The 13574-nt window shown below is 47.1% G+C and overlaps 1 protein-coding gene across 1 annotated transcript in view; it reads right to left on the bottom strand.

Annotated features, from left to right (window-relative positions):
- The window catches only part of Pi4ka (phosphatidylinositol 4-kinase alpha), a 134044-nt gene that overhangs the window by 15672 nt on the left and 104798 nt on the right, over positions 1-13574 (bottom strand). The window contains exons 33-37 of the mRNA XM_038345205.1: positions 7393-7551; positions 7003-7154; positions 4417-4524; positions 2052-2179; positions 146-265 (exon numbers count right to left, since the gene is read on the bottom strand). Coding sequence (XP_038201133.1) covers positions 146-265; positions 2052-2179; positions 4417-4524; positions 7003-7154; positions 7393-7551 — 667 coding nt within the window. The remainder of the gene's footprint in view (positions 1-145; positions 266-2051; positions 2180-4416; positions 4525-7002; positions 7155-7392; positions 7552-13574) is intronic.

The raw sequence follows: 13574 nt of genomic DNA, 5'->3' as shown, positions 1-13574 counted from the left end.
GAAAACCTTGGTCCTGTTTTAGAACCTAGAAGAAGCTGCCTTTTCATGTTCTGTTCTGCCATCTAAGTGAGTGCCCATCATACCACCAAGACGGGAACTCAAGAGAAGACAGAAGATGTAGGAGCCACCCCCTACCCTGACTAACCTGACTTTTTGGAGATGGTAGACATGCCACTGGAGAGGGGATAAGTGTTGATCCAGCCCTGTGTTGCCTGTTGTCGAGAGCCCACAGTTATATCCAAGTTGCTTCGAGTGTCCTGGTTATCTGTGAACAAATATATTGCAGACTCTGGGATGAAGTGGCTTAAGACAAGATCAAAGGAAGAGAGCTCAACACAGCTTGCTTTGCAAACACAGGTACCAAGGCTGACTTCCCTAGAACCTACAGTAAATAACTTGGGTATGGTGGCGCATCTGAAGATGGATGCTAAAAAGAAATCTACACTACAACACACATCCTCCTAGTCCTGATGCTGGACAGATAAAAGATGGACCCAGTCTATTTGGCAAGTTCCAGGCCAGTAAAAGACCTTATCCAGAAAAAAAGAAAGACATCATAGAGCTGGGTGGTGGTGGCACACACCTTTAATCCCAACATTCGGGAGGCAGAGGCAGGAGGATCTATGTGAGTTTGAGGCCAGCCTGGTATACAGAGCAAGTCCCAGGACAGTCAGGACTACACAGAGAAACCTTGTATTGAAAAACCAAAAAATAGGATAATATAAATCCTATCAGTTTTTAAAAAATATTTTGTGTATTTGAGTGTTTTGCCTGTATGTATGTACAGGTGCTTATGGAGGACAGAAAACAGTACTGCATCCCACTACAGATGGTTGTGAGCCACCATATGGGTGCTAAGGATTGAACCTAGGTCTTCTAGAAGAACAGAGCTCTAGCCACTGAGTGGCTCTCCAGCCCCTGCCATTGTTTTTGTTTGTTTGTTTGTTTTTTAATAAGCAAAGGCAGTTACTTGCTTACTGGTACTATACTGTCTAACACAGCCACAGCAGGAATTTGAACATCCAGGGGACAAATTACACAATTTGTTGGCTCTGCCTTCCGTGGAAGCAGAAAGAAACCTAGCTTTAAGGCTTCTTTCTTTTTCCTGGGAGAGACTGTCTGCAGGTCTACCTACAGGAACAAATCCTCACCATCAGCAGCTCTATGCTCAGGAGTGGGAACCTCCTTCTGGTTTGCTGCTGCTGACATGTCAGGATTATCCTGGAATGTTCTTTTCTTTGTCCCTGGAGAGCTATTTGTTTCAGTATAATTTGGCTTTATGTATGTATGTATGCATGCATGTTATATATATGTATGTACACACCCATAGGAATGAATATATATATCTTTCAGACTCAGCTCAGGGGGGGTCACTGTTTCTAGAGAATTTTCTTCAATGCCAGTCTGCCCTGGTGGGCCTGGTGGGCCATGTGCCTGTACTAGAGAGGTGCCCTTGAATCCTCTCTGTTGAAGTTACTTGACAGCCCCTTGTCAGATGACAATAGATTATGGGTAAATTCATGAATTCCCTCACTCAGTGGGCATCTGGGACGTGAGTTGGTCCAGGGAGAAGTTATAACAAAGTGTCCTGCAATTGCCATACGAACCAGCATGGGTTGGAGGAAAGGTAGCAGGCAGGCAAGTACTGGCTTTTCAACAGTATAAGGCACAGCCAAGATCAGGGTTCACTTGGGCCCTAACTGTTCTTGTCTGGCCTTTCCAGAATCACTTACAACCCTTTCCCGTGTACTCCTGTCTGTCTGCACCCCACCCCCTCCCATGTACTCCTGTCTGTCTGCACCCCACCCCTCCCGTGTGCTCCTGTCTGTCTGCACCCCACCCCTCCCGTGTACTCCTGTCTGTCTGCACCCCACCCCCTCCCGTGTACTCCTGTCTGTCTGCACCCCACCCCCTCCCGTGTGCTCCTGTCTGTCTGTACCCCACCCCTTTCCGTGTACTCCTGTCTGTCTGCACTCTACCAACTCCCGTGTGCTCCTGTCTGTACTCCACCCCACACCAGCAGCTGCTGTGCTGCTGAGCACAATGCTTACCTGGAGGAACAAGCTGGCTGGCGGTCAGGTACTTCTTGTCTGAGAACATGGCAGTCCAAAATTTAATCATTATGCTTATGTCTTCACGAAGCTGCTTTTCTCCTTGAGTAGGAAACTTTGGTGGACAGCTTCAAACAATCACAAGAGGAAAGGGCTAAGTGTCTGGAGTCAGAGACTAGAAAGTTGTTCCCAAGGCAGTGAGAGCTGAGACAAAAGTTCACTTTCTTTGGCCTCACTAACTCCGGTGGGAAGAGGGGTTGTCTTGATAGGCCAGGCCTGTCTGTCCTATCACGACCCTATGCACTCTGTTCAGCTCAATCACCACGGAGTGGTGTTACATAGTTCAGACGGCCTGTACCTCCATAAATACATAGAGATATCCCTTTGTATTGCAAGGTAACCTTGATCACGAGGTCCTGCCCCACAGCCTCTAGATCAGACTGTAGGCATGTGCCACCAGACCTGGCTCATAAGAGTAGTATATTGTGGCAGATGGTAATTTTCAGCCTACATTCACAAAGACTCATGCCGCTGATATTTGCAGGATTTTGTATTGTAATCATTTATATTACCAGGAGAAGTAAATGTATGCAATTTGATCTCCCTCTCTTTTATTTTTTTCTTGAGATAGGGTTTCTCTGTGTAGTCCTGGGTGTCCTAGAACTTGCCCTGTAGATCAGGCTGGTCTCAAACTCAAGAGATCTGCTTGCTTCTGCTTCTTGAATACTGGGATTAAAAGCATATGCCACCAACGCCTTGCTTAAGTACATTCTTGTAGATGTTTTATTCTTTGAAAACCTCAGACATGCACCCCTTCCTCTCTCCAGCCCCACCCCTTTCACACATCTCCTTCCTAGTGTCAGCTATTTGCTCCTTGTTCTTAGACACGGTCTCTTTATGTAGTCTTGGAACATGCTATGGAGGCCAGGCAGAGCTCAGAGATCGCCCGAGTGCTGGGAGTAAAGGTGCGTGCCACCACACCCACCTTTCCTTCTCTTTTGCTATTACACACTGAACTCAATTATTGCTGTCCATATCTGCATGGATGAGTCCATTCATGGCTTTGTCTTTGATATAGGAGTCTTAACATATTATTCTCAAATTCTTGTTTTCTTGCATCCAGCTTCACAACTACTTGGGCTGCAGACATATGTCACTGTGCCTTGATGTTTTTATTCAGACAAATAAAAATTAGACTAAAATCTAGAGTTAGAGATTGTTGTGTCACCTGAAATGGGTGGTGAGAACTGAACTTGGAACCTCTGGGAAAGCAGCAAGTGCTACTTAACTACTGAGCCATTTCTCCAGGCTTGCTCCCTGTGCCTGCTTTTCTAATTTTACATCTTTTGTTTGTACACAATGGGTTTGGTTAGGGTTAGAGAAGCAGGGGAAAGAGATCAATACAGCAACATGGGCAATAATTTAGTTACAAAACCACTAAAAAGAACATCTGAGTCGTCCAGCAACTATTAACTACCTGTATGTAAATGGAGACTGCTCTTTGGTTCGCTGGCCAACCAGACCTAAATAATCACACAAAAACTATTACAACATTGTTTGACCAATGGCTTAGGGATATTTCTATCTAGCTCTTACATCTTAAATTAACCCATTTCTATTAGGCTATGTATCACCATGAGGCTGTGGCGTACCAGTAAGGTTCCAGCGTCTTTCTCCTTTGGCAGTTATATGGCATCTCTCTGATTCTGCCTATTCTGGTTCATATATATCTTTGTTCAGATTTCCCACCTGACTTTACTCTGCTAAGCCATTGGCCTAAACAGCTTTTATTCATTAACCAATAAAAGCATCACATATACAGAAGAACATCCTTCATCACCTCCCCTTTTCTGTCTAAATAAAAAGCAAGGTTTTTAACTTTAACATCTCCTCAGGATCAGGGCTTCCTGAGCCCCTGCCCCTCCCCCTCAATAAAGATATATTTATTTATGATGTATACAGTGGTCTGTCTGCATTTATGCCTGCAGGCCAGAAGAGGGCACCAGATCTCATTACAGATGGTTGTGAGCCACCATATGGTTGCTGGGAATTGAATTCAGGACCTCTGAAGAGCAGTCAGTGCTCTTAACTAACCTCTGAGCCATCTCTGCAGCCCCCTGCCCCCAATCTCTTAAATTAATTGAACTTAAGGGAAAATCTGCATGTATTCCATTGGGCACCTGGCTCTGAGTACACACGGCTGAAGATATTCCAGTCTAGTCATCCAAGGATTAAAGAATGAGAATGGTAAGTATGAACCAGGCAGAGGATGTCCTTATGTAAGTAACTTCCTAGAGGACAAGGGTGTTCTAAGTTGTACTGCAGCCACTTCTGGACACATGCACAACACAGCTTGAAATGATACCTGAAATAGTCAAAGGCTGTTGAGTAGATCTTCTCTCGAAGCACATTTCGAATGGTTGCATTTGGAACCACATCAGCATGTAGGAGGGACAGGCCCAGGGTCAACAGTCTGGAAAAGAGCCACAGCGTTGAAGCCCTAGCCAAGGGCTGAGCCCCAAGCAAACCCCAGGGCCCCTGAATATAGAGCCCAGAAACATTACAGCCAAGGTATCATCACTTAGTTGTGTTTTCTTTCTCCCTCTCCTCTGAGAAAAAGTCTCAGATGTTGCAAGCTGGCCTTCAATACCCTTTTGGAGTATGAAGATAAACCTGAATTTCTGATCCTCTTGCCTATGTCTTTCAGGAATCAAGATTACAGTGTTTTTTTTTTTTTTTTTTTTAAGATGGTGGCACATGTCTTTAATCCTAGCACTTGGGAGACAGAGGCAGGCAGATCTCTGAGTTCGAAGCCAGTCTGGTCTACAGAGTGAGTTCTAGGATAGCCAGAGCTACACAGAGAAACCTAGTCTTGAAAAAACAGAAACAGAACAAAACAAAAAATTTTTCTATGGATGGGCAAAGGTATTGTACAGTAAAGCCCTAAAGTAAAAATAATTAGTTAATTAAAGTAAAAGTTCTTCTACACTAAGATGTAGCTCATTAGCCTCACACTTGTGTGGCAGAGTAAGGCCCTGAACCACTTAAAAACCTACAGGTAAAAGATCTCCGAGTGAGAGGGTTGGGATTGGGCCCAGTTTGTAGAGAGCATGCCTAGCATGCCCAATGCCAAGTTCCAGCCCTAGCATTGCATAAAGTCCATATGGAAAGACTTTTTCTACCCTTCCTGAGACAAGGTTTCTCTATGTAGCCTTGGCTGTCTTGGAACTCCCTCTGTAGACCAGGCTGGCCTCGAACTCACAGAGATCCGCCTGCCTCTACCTCCTGAGTGCTGGGATTAAGGCATGCACTACCAGTGTCCAGCCTCTATGGTATTTTGACTGGACTAAAAGTTCCAGTCTCATAAGCAGTCTGCAGCTTAGTCCCCATTGGGACAGTGCTACAGCAGTGGAATGTTTAATTCCATCCAGAGGGGGAGGCTGATGTGGAGCATAGGTGGGGGCATTTCTGCTCCTGTCTGTGGGGAGCTTAGAACCCTGGGGTGGAGATCAGGAGTCAAGTTGTTGGGTAAGACACAAGATCTCTGCATAGGGCTGGAGAGATGGCTCAGAAGTTAGGAGCACTGGCTATGCTTCCAGAGGTCCTGAGTTCAATTCCCAGCAACCACATGGTGGCTCACAACCATTTGTAGTGAAATCTGATGCTCTCTTCTGGTATAAAGGCATGCATGTAGATAGAGCACTGGTACACATAAAATAAATAAATCTTTTTTTTTTTCTTTTTTGAGACAAGGTTTCTTTGTAGTTTTGGAGATCCTGTCCTGGAACTAGCTCTTGTAGACCAGGCTGGCCTCGAATTCACAGAGATCCGCCTACCTCTGCCTCCTGAGATTAAAGGCGTGTGCCACCACCGTCCCAGAATAAATAAAAAGATCTCTGCACAATGAAATGCCACAAAAATCCCACAAACAGGTTCAGGTGGGGTTCTTCTTGAGGGACAGACTGCAGCTATAGCCTGACAGTGATACGGGCCCTATGGAACAAGCATCTTCACATGTAGCAAACAGGGTGACCTGGATCCAGGTGTAAGAGGCTCTAGAGGCATTGTGGATAGTAAGACTGGGCTAAGGCATGGTGCAAGAAGGGTAGAGTATATCATGGATACCCCAGAGATGGTTTGCACCAGCCAAAGGCATAGATGCTACCTGTGCAGCCAATGAGTCCTAGGAGATGGCCTGTGGTGGGGATTAGATAAACAGAAAGGCCTTGATCTACTCCAAGTGGCTTTGGATATAAAAGGAAGCAAGAGCAATCAGACCCACCATTACAAGGGAGCCAGACATATGTGGTTACACAGGATGGCAGAGGAAAGGAGGGCAAACTGCAAGTGGTGACTTTTTTGAGTGAATCTATGAGGCCAGCTGATCCTATAGGTGAATGCTGTTCCAGGGTGGTGGTAGAGGCAGACGGAGGAAGTCTATGACAGCGACCCGCCCCTGGAAAGGATCAGGAGGAACCACTTCCTAGTAACTTGTTTCTATTGCATTGCAGAAAAGTATAGGTCAGTGGCAGAGTGGACATTAACAAGAGGACTGGCTCTTCTTTGTAGTTGGTTTGAGGAGTGTGGTTCTAATGGGTGTTCAGTGGCCATGGGGTCACGGTCTGGAGTTCAGGGAAGAGGCAGACAGAGAGCTTCTACCATGTCTGGGAAGATAAGCACACTGGTACTAGCCATGGGCCCCTCATAGATGATAGCAGAGTCCATGTTCTAGTGAGAAAGACGACTAGAGGAACAGGGGTTGAAGAGGCTTTTGGCCAGCCATAGGTTCATGGCTCATGTCTTCTACGTGTTCCTCCTGATAACAGTGCCATAAGATTTACTCTACATTGCATAGAAGCATCACAGGACACTCCACCCATCCATATCATGATTCACATGTTACATACATGCCCCACATGCCCAGATGCCCCCAGAGAAAGAGAATCCTCACTTGAAACGTGGTCCAATGGCTGCCACATGCCTGTTCATACTCCCCTTCGCTCCACCGATATTCAGGGACATGGAGCGCTGCAGCAGGCTTGAGAAGATCTCCACCTGGTCGGAGCTACAGTACTTGGCAATCTCAAACCGCTGTACCAGGAACTAGGTAAGAAGGGAAGCAAGCTGTATAAGTTGGGGTGGGCCAGTCTCATCCCAGTGCTAGTGAGAGCAGCTAGTAAGAGGGTTCTGGTGACAGGAAGGCAGGGAGAACCAGAGGAGGGGGTCTAAAGGGCACTCTTTCCCTCAGGTCAGGACGCCTAGGCTGGCTGTGATGCCAACCTACTGCAGGTGTCCCCAAGGCTGACCGTACAAAGCACAGCAGAGTTTGGTAGGTACGTACATCGATCCAGATGTAATGGGGTGTTACTTCAGGGGGACACGGTCTAGGCTGACTTGCTTCTGATGCCGCCAGGGGGTCTGCTTCCTTTGTTTCAGCAGAAAAGAGGCCGGACTTCTGCTCCACTGTCATGTGCCAGGCCCCTGCCATCTCCCGCATAAACTGCAAGTGAGAAGGCAGTGTCAGCCCCTCCGGAAAACAGAACGGGCCACTTGCCTTTGATTTACTGCATAAAGCTCAATGTGGCAGCTCGTGCGTAAGGTCCCATCACTCAAGACTCTGAGGTAGGAGGATGGTAATGAGTTCAGGTTTGGCCTGGGCACAGTGCAAGTTTCAAAACAACTACTGCTACAGAATGAGGTGCTTTCTTAAAAACAAACACAAGCCAGGTGGTGGTGGCGCTCGCCTTTTAACCCCAGCACTCAGGAGGCAGAGGCAGGAGGATCTCTATAAGTTTGAGGTCAGCCTGGTCTACAGAGTTCCAGGACAGCCAGGGCTACACAAAGAAACCCTGTCTCAAACAAACAAACAAACAAAAAAACAAACAAAAAACACCAGCACCTCACTGTTATTCTTCTGGCCCTTTAAGGGGCAAGTCATGCCTATTCCCAGCGGACCCCCCTACCCTCTCGCCGCCATCTTGAATCTCTCTCTTCCTGTCCCTTGGTGTGTGCACGCGTGTCTCTCTGTCCCCCTCTCTCTCCTTTCTCTCCTCTAAGTAATAAATGTCCAGTTCTACGCCTGCCTACTGTGTCTATGTGCCTTTTACCCGCCGCATGTCCACACCTGCTTCGAGCTGTCTCTCCCCACTTGCCACATGGTCATGGTGGGACCAGCTTGCCTGGGATGAGCCACCGCTCGTAAACTGCCTAGGGATCTGCCTTGGGACCCGCGAGTCTCTGCCTTGGGACTGGCTGCTCCTAGAGTCCGCTGCCTGCCTACAGCTGCTGCCTGGGACTTTATAACATTTTAAAAAGAACAACATTGGTGCCATGGACTCGACAGATTCGCCTGCTCCAGACTTCCACTCGGGGCCGGAGTCCGTCCAGGACTCCGAGCTCCTCCTGGGACGAATCATAACCAAGGACCTTCTCAACAACGACCCACGCCAACAACACCGGCTTCTAATCGTGAGTGTCCCCATTTCGGCCAGCTTAACAGTCTCTTTTAACCTGAGAGATTGACCGTTGAGCTCCCAGCAGCCCCCGGTGTTTCTAGGGTTGGGGGGTACTACCCCCAAACGCGGGCCTTCAGGGCCTTGATTGTTCCCTTCGCTGGCATTCAATTCGGCTTGTCTCCTTTGCTAAGCCCATGCCTGGGATGGCGCAGCCTCCCGGCTCACCCGCACCTAGAGGCCTGGGGTCTCCAGTTCTTCCTCTTTCTCTCTTTTCATTCCTTTTCTTCCTTCTTTTCATTGTGACTGCTGCTGCGGTGCGGCCCGGCCTCTGGTTTCTGAGTAATCTGCCCAGATCCAGCTAGGCCATTAGCACCCCACTCATGAAATGGGGACACCTGCTCACGTGTCCTGGGTGTTCGTGCCATCTGCATCTCGCCTGAACGGGGAGCTGTTCTCGTTGTAGGCTTGAGGTGCCAGTTTTTTGTGGGTGTTTTCACGGCCTTGACCATGGGAGCCAAGCCGTCCAGACCTATCACTCTGGCCTCCCCGCTGGGACGCCTTTTGGACGCCCTGCAGCCTCACGCTTTAATGCCTTCCTTACAGACCTCCACACTTATCCGTCTCTGTTCAAAACTACCACCGTACAGGCAAATATGTAGGCGCTAAGACGGCTTTTAAAATTCCAGCCAGCCATGGCATGGTGCAGTTTTTTCAGTTCCAGCCTTTTGCCCCCTTCTGCAGCTTGTGTTATGGCATTAGCAGCTCAGCAACAGAGCAGATCATGCCTTTAGGTCCCTCTCATTAAGCTTACCCCCCACCTCCGGTTTTCACTAAATTCCTTATGTCAACCCTGTTACATATGTTTTGTGCAATGGCATGTCTTTGATAGGGCCCATCAAAGGCATCCACGTTGCCCAATTCCTGTTCACTCTTTCTATGTATAATAATTGTTCATTATATCTCATTTCAGACTACAAAATCATAAGTATCATATTTTAAACTGGTATGTACTTTTAAGTCTCTTACAAAAATGCCTTATATTTAATATTAATCTGTTCTCCACTATTGTCAGCTCTGCCATTAACCTTCTATTGCAAGCAGTTTCTTCTTTCTGCCTTTGTAGTCTTACCTATTAAGAGCCAGTACAGTCAAGCTCAGACCCACCCTTCCAGACAGATTCTATTCTGCAGCTATATATAATCCAGCCCTCAACTGCTCAGAGATCTGGGGAATGTGATATTTAAATATTTAATTATTAAAAACTTTTCATAACAAAAAGAGACAGGTTGGCTCCTTAGCAGCAACACTCCTGCTTCCTCCAAAGAAGACAGAAGACAGACAGAACAACGTCCTTCTAAAGTTCGCGTCGACTGCCGAGCACTGACCATTGGGAAAAACTGCCTTTCATCTAAACTAAAGACCTCTAGATGTGGACAGAATCGCTGGAATCGACAGCCTAGGTGCTCATGTCAAGGTAGGCCTGTCTTCCTACAGATTTCTTAGCCCATAGGGTCTTCTGGAGCCTGGCAGGCCTGGCGCTAACCAACAAAGGTCAAGTGCAAACTTTAGCGACCATGGAGGACCCAAAAAGAGTAGCTCTGGGTGCCAACCAAGTAAATTCTCTGTCATTTTTTTAATCAGTAACTCAAGTAAAATCTTATCCTTCTCAAAGATCTCTGACAGTTTGATAGCTGAGAGGTTTTGCCAAGTTACCTCACCAAATAAACTTCACCAAATAAATTTCAAATCAAATATATCTCTTATGCTGCCTTCCATAGTATTAAAAAATACTTTTCATTGTACAAAAATATGCTACAGTCATTATGTGTCTAAAACTTCTGTTTTCACAAACCCAAGGAGTTCTTGTGAGTTCCAGGGAGCCGAATTAAAGCATCCACCTTAAACAGGTCAGATACATCCCCCTCAATTCCCTGATCTTAAAATTTTTTTTCCTTAATTTAACTTTGTTCTTTGTTCTGCCAATACCTTAAACAGGATATGAGACACCAGACATTTCCATGCCACAGACATCCGGTCAGGATCAAAGAGACCAGCTATGCCAGGATGTGGCCAGCACCCAGCCTTCTCTCAGGTCCCCCCCCCACCACAAAGATGATGCCCACAATCAGCTGGAAGCAGTTTTGAGAATCCGCCACCCCAATTCCGTCAAACTATAGTGTCTAATCTCCTGCTTTTTATTATAAGGAAGACCTGGGGTTATTCTTCTGGCCCTTTAAGGGGCAAGCCACACTCACTCCCAGTGACTCCCCCACCCTTCTCGCTGCCATCTTGAATCTCTCTCTTCCTGTCCCTTGGCGTGTGGACGTGTGTCTCTCTGTCTCTCTCTGTCTCTCTCTGTGTGCCCCCCTTCTCCCTTTCCCCTCCATAACCCCCTGAATAAACATTCAACATGTTGTATCTCTCCATGTCTCTGTCTTCTGCCCGTCCACCACCCCACCCCCCCCCCCAAGCCGCACTGGGACTCGCTAGCATTTCCTGCTGCTCGGGGGAACTGCCCAGGGATCTTAGGTGACCCGCTTGGGACTGGCTGCTCCCAGAGTTCACTGCCTGCCTACAGCTGCCTCCTGGGACTTTATAGCATTTTTAAAAAGAACAACACTCACTTCTTTACTTCTTTTTCCTCCTGTGGCCTAAAGCATAGACAGCCACTCGTGTTAAGGATAGCACTGTCAATCCAAGAAAGTCAAGGAACTACACCTGCCAGTGTCTTCTCTTGGAGTCTGGCCTCTCACTACTGTTAGTATAGGGAACCCAGAACTGATGGGGCCAAGGAGCCAAGCAGAGGCCAGACTCTCACTCATCTGTCTAAGATCCACTTCTGTGCCAGGGCCTCCCAGACTCTGGGAACAAACAAATGCACACAGTCCAAGAAGTAAGCAGGAGGCAGAGGATAATAAACCTGAGAAAGTAGCAGTGTGGAGCATGGAGGGAGAATGTGCAGGCAGGGTAGCCAGGGAATGCTGGTGAGATGGCAGGGAACACTGGACACAAGTCCTGGAGATGGCCAGTGGTGACATGTTCATCTAAGGAGAGGAGATGACATGCAGCTAGGCAGGAACCAGTCTGCAAGAGCAGGAGCAACAGCTACAGCAGAGCACGCAAGTAGGCAGAAAGGGACAAAGGCAGGTGGCAAGTGGAATCTGAGGTCATATGACAAGTTTGTCAGTCTAGATAAGGTTGGTGGGAGAGGATCAATGGGTCTGGGAACCAGAGAGATTCAATGCAGTCAGGTTTTTTTGGCATGCTCCTATTGAAGTATGGAGGTAGGGAGATCACTGTGGTAGTTTGAAGATGTCCCCATGTGACTTGGGCATTTGAACGCTTGGCTCCAGTTAGTGGCTGTTTCAGAAGGTGCAGGAGGTGTGTCCTTGCTGGAGGGCTTTGAGGTTTTAAGACTCTGCCTTTTAGGGCTAGCTCTCTATTTCCTGCTTGTGGTTTGAGATATAAGCACTCAGCTGCTCCTCCAGCCATCTGCAGACTACTACTCCACTCTGCCATCATGAACTCTAACCCTATGGAACCATGAGTCCCAAATTAACTCTTCCTTTTGTACGTAGCCCTGGTCATAGTGTTTTATCACAACAATAGAAAAGTGACTAATCACTGGGTATCACTGGGTATGGTGGTTCAACGAGAATGCCCCCAGTCTCAGGTATTTGAACACTTGGTCTCCAGTGGGTAGCACTATTTAGGGGATGTTATGGAACAATTAGGGATGTGACTGGGTGGACTTTGAGAGTTTATAGCCTTGCTCCACTTCTAGTTCACTCTCATTGCTTTGTGTTGGAGAAATCAGCTCTGAGCTCTCTGCTGCCTGCTCTGACGTCCTGCTGCCATAACTCTGCCACTTATAGACTCACCCTCTGGAACCACAGCCAAAATAAACTCTTTCTTCCATAAGTTGCTTTTAGCCAAGGGTTTTCATCATAGCCTGAAGCAAAAAAAAAAAAAAACAAAAAAACAAAAAAACAAAACAAAAAACAAAAAAAAAAACAAAACCAAAAACAAAAAAAAAAAAAAAAACCTAACACACTGGGGCTGCTTTAAGGTCAGGGAGACAAAGGAGGCCAGGGCCCCAGGGACAGCTGAAATTCTGGGATGTGACCAAATTCTATTTGGATCTATTTAAAGGTAAAAAGATAAAGCTAGTAGAATATTTGGTGGGCCACTTGTAGGAAGTGTGGAAAGGAGCTCTAAGGTGTCTGTGAGGCGTCCGGTCCACGCAGAGATAAGGTAGCTATGGTATTGACAATAATGAGGTGGTCAAAATGGGAAGCAACTGGGGCTCTGTAGTCCAGGTGTTTTGTGCTACTGGAACTTGCAGTGCAAGTGCTCTTCCACTGAGCTATATACCTAGAACTGGTTTTTTCCCCCTAACTAAATTTAAAAAAAAAAAAAACACAAAGGTGTATGAGTCCTTTGCCTACATGTGTGGGCGTCATGTGCACGTGGGTCCTGGAGACTGAACCCAGGTCCTCTGTGAGAACATCAAGTGCTCTGGACTGCTGAGCATCTCTCCAGCCCTTTTCCAACTTTTGAGACAGGGTCTCAGGAAATCTGTCAGGTGGGGCTTGAATTTTGGATCTTCCTGACTCAGTTTCTTGAATAGTTAGCTGGACTATGAACTTAGGCTACCAGGCCCAGCTGAAGCTGATCCTGACTGTCAGTTGAGGTGCTCATCAGCTAACTTTGTAGCACTTGGTGTCAGGTGACTAGAATACCACTTAAGACTGGAAGTGCCAGGAATGGAGATTCTGGCAGTTCTGTAGGTGACACTGTCCTGGCAGGCATAGGGACGTTAGGGTACAGATGCTGAGCAGTCCTGCTGGGCCTATCTCACCTGCTTTGCTTCCTCTCTCTCTCTCTCCTCCTCTCTATCTCACCTCTCTCTCTCTTCTCTCCTCTCTCTCTTCTCTCTCTCTCTCTCTCTCTCTCTCATCTGCTCCTCTCTCTCCCTTCTCCTCATCTCTTCTCTCTCTCTCTCTCTCTGTCCTCTCCCCCCTCCTTTCCTCTCCCTCTCCCTCTCCCTCTCTCTCGTTTTTCGAGA

This window comes from Arvicola amphibius, chromosome 10, assembly GCF_903992535.2.
Source record: "Arvicola amphibius chromosome 10, mArvAmp1.2, whole genome shotgun sequence".
In the NCBI taxonomy this organism is placed as follows: domain Eukaryota; kingdom Metazoa; phylum Chordata; class Mammalia; order Rodentia; family Cricetidae; genus Arvicola; species Arvicola amphibius.
Note: the sequence above shows the minus strand (reverse complement) of the source record. Positions and strands in the feature narration are given on the sequence as shown.